This window comes from Alligator sinensis, unplaced genomic scaffold (genome assembly GCF_000455745.1).
Source record: "Alligator sinensis unplaced genomic scaffold, ASM45574v1 scaffold300_1, whole genome shotgun sequence".
Classification (NCBI taxonomy): domain Eukaryota; kingdom Metazoa; phylum Chordata; order Crocodylia; family Alligatoridae; genus Alligator; species Alligator sinensis.
The window spans coordinates 1,815,458-1,821,573 of NW_005842240.1; the positions used below are offsets into that span (position 1 = coordinate 1,815,458).

The 6,116-nt window shown below is 47.4% G+C and overlaps 1 protein-coding gene across 1 annotated transcript in view; it reads right to left on the reverse strand.

The window, feature by feature from the left end:
• The window catches only part of OPN5 (opsin 5), a 33,785-nt gene extending 28,315 nt beyond the window's left edge, over window positions 1-5,470 (reverse strand). Inside the window, exon 1 of the mRNA XM_006027399.1 lies at window positions 5,325-5,470. Coding sequence (XP_006027461.1) covers window positions 5,325-5,454 — 130 coding nt within the window. The 5' untranslated portion in view covers window positions 5,455-5,470. The remainder of the gene's footprint in view (window positions 1-5,324) is intronic.
• Window positions 5,471-6,116: the final 646 nt, after the last annotated feature.

Sequence of the window (6,116 nt, forward strand, 5' to 3'; positions counted from 1 at the left end):
CGTCGGCCAGTGCCTTCAGCACCCTCGGATGGGGCTCATCTGGGCCTGCCGACTTAAAGGCATCCAGTTCTTCAAGTGACTCTGCACCATCTCAGGGTCTACGCATGGTAGTCTGGCACCTTGCTGCTGCCTCTCTACAACCCCAGTGAGAGACTTGTCATGCCCCTTGCTTAGGAACACTGAGGCAAAGAACTCATTGAGGAGTTCAGCCTTGTCCCCCCTGTCCGTCACCAATTGCTTCTGCCCATTTAGCAGGGGTCCTATTCCTCCCTGGGCCTTCCTTTTACTTCCTATATATCTAAAAAACAATTTCTTGTTGTCCTTTACCTAGGATGCCATCCTCAGCTCCATTCAGCTCCATACTGTCCCATTTCAAGTCATTTGCAAACTTGATCAGGAAGCACTCTTATCATAGCCTCACTATTAATAACAAACATCTTCAACATGTTAAAGCAAGTGCACGCATGCTAGAAAATAACAGCAGCAGCAGTTCCTGACAGTTGAGGATGATTGTCTTCTCTGATCGTTTTATCTATAGGTCCAAAGACCTATTTCACCAGAAAAACAGATATATAAACGGAAAGTATAAGCACCTGAAGTCAAGTAAAGTAGAAAACCATGTTAGTGAGCTATTTTCTGTTGCAATAAAAGAATATACTGATAGGAGAACAAAAGATTACTCACGCAGAGGCTTTTTGCACCATTAGCATTCCACATCATGTTGTAGGGTGCTGATAGACATGACCACCTCCCCCCCCACCCCCCCAAAAAAAACAACCAATGCTTTACCGGAAGAGGAAGTACATTAGCATGTGCATAGATAGGGTGCTTCAGTGGGGCTTTTTGACACTTAACTAAAGCCGATTCAATCAGCTATTAGATAAAAGCACCAAAAAACCCTGCTGAAGCATGCAATCTATAGACGCATTTGGTGACCTAGGTCAAACTAAGGTAGTGCCTGTTCTGTGCTCAGTGCGGGGGCACACTGAGCTGAAAGTAAACCGCTGTTTTGTTTTGTTTTTTCCCATGTCTGTAACCAGCTCTAGAAAAGACTGCTGTGAAAAGCTAATTGGATGCTCTTTGAAAAACATGGGGGTCTCACTTTGTTCAGATCAATCGTGGAAAATGTACTTATCAACATCTTTTGATAGTCATGGAAGTGACTTGAAAGAGCTGTTTAAAGACACTCTTGGTTTAATCTTGATACAAATGAGATGACAAATCTTGAGGGCCACTATATTATTTTTTTATGGAAACTTCACAACAGCTAATGATGGGGAGTTTGGAACTCAAATCTCTTCTACGAGATGGTCTTTTGTTTAAAAACCATCAACTTCAGAACCGTGAGTTAGAAAGTGGTAGGAACAGGACAGACATCTGGAGTTCCTTTAAAGCACTACAGCTTTGGTTACTAACAGGGCTGCATATATAACAAAAAAGTGGGAACAGAGTCTCAGAGCACTGCTTTCTGAATGCCATGCATGTGACTTGCATGACATATTTTTTCAGTTTAGCTAGGATATATGAAGAAACACTCTAATAAGTGTTAATGAATTTGTTAGGACAGATAAATGGGCCTTCCCTATCTGCAAGATATGGTTTCATCTGTGCCTCCAGGCAAAAGGAAAAGTGCCCACAATATCACCTTCACAAGAAATCACAAGGTGGGGAAGTTTCCCTGAAGCCACTCCAGTTACTTTGAAGATTAGTGGAATTTTTTGCAGAAGATCACAAGCAAATTGTAGTTCAGCAGCGGAGGGTAAGATCTGTCTGTACACATGGCCAAAAACAATACAAATATTTAAGCAACAAAAACATTTGCTCCAAAAAATGACATTAGCTCTTATCTTCTATAAAAAAAAACAAAACAGAAACACAAGCAAATAAGGTGGCAAATAATTAAACTGAGCTTGCCAACTGGGCAGAGCCTGACAGTCAAACAAATAAATGCTTGTTTGCCAAGAGAGGCAATATTGAACTCAGAGGCAAAATTACAAAGCTATGTGCATGCCAGTGCTCTTGTAAAAAAAAAAAATACTTTTGTCAGCATGCTTCCATTTTTTGAGGGCATGCAAAGTGCTTGATCCTAATGGACGCATCCCAACCAGCATGTACGTGCCTGTTGTGGCATCTCAGACCAGTTTGAGATGCCACAAAAGGAACACTAAGAATGAAAAAATGTTCCCTGCACTGCCTATTTGCAGCGCGGGCTCCAAATTTGATACCTGGATTTCCAGGTATGAAAGAAAAAACACCCAGAAAAAAAGTAGTGCAGGGCACGAAGCAAGCGGAGACTGGGTCCTCCAGAGATGCTCTGGCATCTGGCCAAAGCATCGCTATGGTGCCCCTGATGCCCCAGCATGCTGCCTAATCCTGCAGGGCAAACAGAAGCAGAGCAAGGCTGCGGCATGACCCAGATTGCGGCATGTCCCAGGCCCTGACCCACATGCCCCCCACAAATCTCACACCCTACGTGCTTAGCCAGCCATATGGGATGGTTCAGGACCTGCTGGTGGGAGCTGCAGCTGCAGGGGCAACTGCCGTGCTGCAGCCCTGCCCTAGCCCACACCAGTGATAGGTTATGAAACTACATGGCCCCAGCCTGGGGAGGTTCCTGGTCCCAGAAACCACTTGGGGGTGTGACAGGCTGAGGGTAGAGATGGGGGTTGGAAATGGGGGAGCGCTCCAGGTAAGAGAGGCTGCCAGAGCCAGGTTTAGAGCACCCCTGCCTCCCAAGAGCAGCCTGCACAGGGGGAGGTCAGCCTGGAGCAGAAGGGTCTTGCCCAACCCAATCCCTGAGCCCCAGTCAAGGGCTTCCCAGGAATGACATGGCGATCGCTGGGCCTGGGCACAGGCACAAGGAGCAGAACAGATCAGAGCCACAAAGAAACCGGTAAGACAGCTGCAACTGGACCCATGTCCTGGTGCTGGGACAGAGCTGCTGCCAGGAGGGAGCTAGTGGGGGCAGGCAGGGGCTGTGGGTCAGGAGTGAAGGGCAAGGGCAGGGCAGGGCACTGGCATATCAGTGCTGCTCAGTGCTCCACCTCCTGGTGAGCAAAGGGGGCAGGGGCAGCTCTGATTTTTCTATGGTAAAAAACCCAAAAGCAAATGCCACAGTGTATAGATATTTTAAATTGTTATTATGATGGTAGTGGCACTGGTAGCTGCCAAATTGCTTTAAAATGGTAAATATATCAATAAAACGTTGCCCAACTGATCCTCTCTATATAGTGGCATTTCATTTGAATCACAGAAGAACATGGATTTGGGGTATTTTAATGAAAGAATTTGGGGTTTTTTTATCAGAATTTGCTATTTTTAAACAGGGAACACCAGGATCTCTACTAGTGAGACAAGTTGTGAGACCCAGGCGGAGGAGCCTGCCCAGGGCCAGCACCAGGGACCCAGCTAGAGGACAGACAAGGTGGCTGACCTGGCCATTTGGGGCCAGGAGGACATGCTTTGACAGTTCAAAGTGAGGGCCCCTGCAATGAGCACATCTGCTGAGTGATAGCTGCCCAGATGGCAGGTGGGAGCACCAGAAGACATGACAGCAGTGCTGCACAAAGGCCAACTGTGCAGACATGGCCCACTGGCAGCTGGTCCAGAGGTGCAGGAGGCTCTGTTACAGTGCCCACAACGCAGCCCAGGCAGCTGTGCAGTCCCCATCTGGGTCTGGCAGGCACGGAGCCGTGGGGCAGATGGCAGCAGGTCACAGCCAGGCAGCAGCCTCCACTGCCAGACTACTGCAGTGGGTAGAGAGTGCAGGGGCCACTCTAGGTTAGGTTGCTTCAGCAGTCCAGCTGGCACAAGGGGCTAGTGTCCTCAGATATAAATTGGCTGGGCCCTAAAAGCTCCTGAGAGCAAGTAGCCCTGAGCTGCTCGCCAGGGCAACTTTTTATACACCTGGGGCAAGCACAGGTGCTAGAGCACTCCTGTGAGCAGGTTATCAAACAACTGTTCATCAAGGGATTTCTTGCACTTTTCTCTGAAGCATCTAGCTAGGACTGCTGTCTACAGCAGGCTACTGGCCTGGATGGACCACTGGCCTGACACATTACAGCAATACTTGGGCTCCCATGATGTCCTCATGGTGAAATTGGGCAACTGCAAACTCAACAACCTTACAGTCCAGTGGCTGGGGAACTGGCTCTGTGGTCGGACCCAGAGAGTGATAGTCGATGGAACCGAGTCAACATGGTGCATGGTGACCAGTGGAGTCCCCAGGGGTCAGTACTTGGACCATTATTCTTTAATATATTCATAAATGATCTGGTCTCAGAAGCAGACTGGCTAACTTTGCGATAACACCAAACTATGGGGAAGTGCAGTCACACTAGAGGATAGTCTGGTGATTTAGGCCAACCTGGACAGGCTCACAAGGTGGGCAGATCAAAACCTGATGACATTCAACACGGAGAAATGCAAGGTTCTCCACCTTGGGAAAAAAACCCCCCACATCATACTTATAGGCTCAGCAGTGCTACACTCACTAGCACCACGACCAAAGGAGACTTGGGGGCCATGATTGATCACAGGATGAACATGAGCCACCAAAGCAATGCCACAGCCAGCAAAGCAAATAAAACTCTGGTTTGCATCTACTGATGCATCTCAAGCAAGACCCAAGAAGTCATCCTCCCACTTTACTCAGCCTTGGTGAGGCCACAGCTGGAGTACTACATCCAATTCTGGGCTCCACACTTTAGAAAAGATGTGGAGAAACTTGAGAGAGTCCAGAGGAGGGCCACGCGCATCATTATAGGTCAAGAGAACAGGCCTTATGAGGAGAGGCTGAGAGGCATGCCACTCTTCAGCCTGGAGAAGAGCAGGCTCGGGGGGGACTTGGTGGCAGCCTGTAAGTATATAAGGTGTGGGCATCAGGAACTGGGAGAACATCTGTTCACCAGAGCCCCCCAAGGGAAGACAAAGTCTAACGGTCACAAACTGCTGGAAGACAGTTTTAGACTGGACATAAGGAAAAACTTCTTTACCATCCGAGTTTCCAGTCTGGAATAGACTCCCCCCAGAAGTGGTGCGAGCACCTACTTTGGATACCTTCAAGAAACTGCTGACCCCAGCTGACTTCCTGCTCTTTGGGCAGGGGGACTGGACCCGTTGATCTTGCAAGGTCCCTTCCAAGCCCTAATGTGTATGAAATACTCATGTTCCTAATACAAAAATATTAAGCCACCATCCCACTACATATTTCTTTCTATTGCATGACCCATCACAATCTTTTCTTGTTACAGCTTTTCCTGCAGCTGCCTGACAGACAGCACTGTGGCTTGCACACCTTCCAATGAATAATTGAAGACACTTACCAACGATGGTTAAATAAAATCCAGCTGCTATATCAGCTTCCTTAGAGAGCTTTGATGTGAAAGGGTCTTCATCCCGAATGTAGTGAGGGAGATATTCATCCTGGGGCGAACTGCTGTGATTTGAAGTCATGTTACTTATGTCCAGATTTGCGTCTAAAAAACAAAACAAGAGAGTACATAACAGATTGCAGCTGCCACCAGGAATTGCAATAAAACTTTTGCTCATGTGTAGAGAGCATCATCCCTCTTCCCTACCTTTGTTCCACTGGCTTCTGGCTTCCATGTCAAAACCTATTTCAAATTGCTCAGATTGTTTTCAGAAGCCCCAACTGACTAATTGAAACTTATTTAATGGCTTTCTCTCCTGAGCTATGTAGGTACTGATATGGTCCTCACTGTAATATAGCTGAGCAGTATCTCTGCTCTGCTCACATATTGCGTGACTTCAGGCAAACCATGTGCCTCTCCCTCTCTGTGCCTCCCACCCCGTCCATTCTGTTTTTGCCTTGCCCACTTTTTCACTCCACGCATAGTTGACTTGTAGAACTCATTACCATAGGAGCTTGTAGAGAAGATAGTACAGCCAGGTTCAAAAAGGGACTAAGAGCATTTCATGGATGCCAGATCTATTAATAGCTATTAAACAGGACAGTGAAGGATGTATCCTCTGGCACCTCTAAACCAAAGATGGTGGATGCTAGGAAGGCTGATGAACAGGGGACATGTCACTCTAGATATACCCTGTTCACTTGCTTTCCCTCTAAAGCAGGGGTGTCAAACATGGCCCATGGG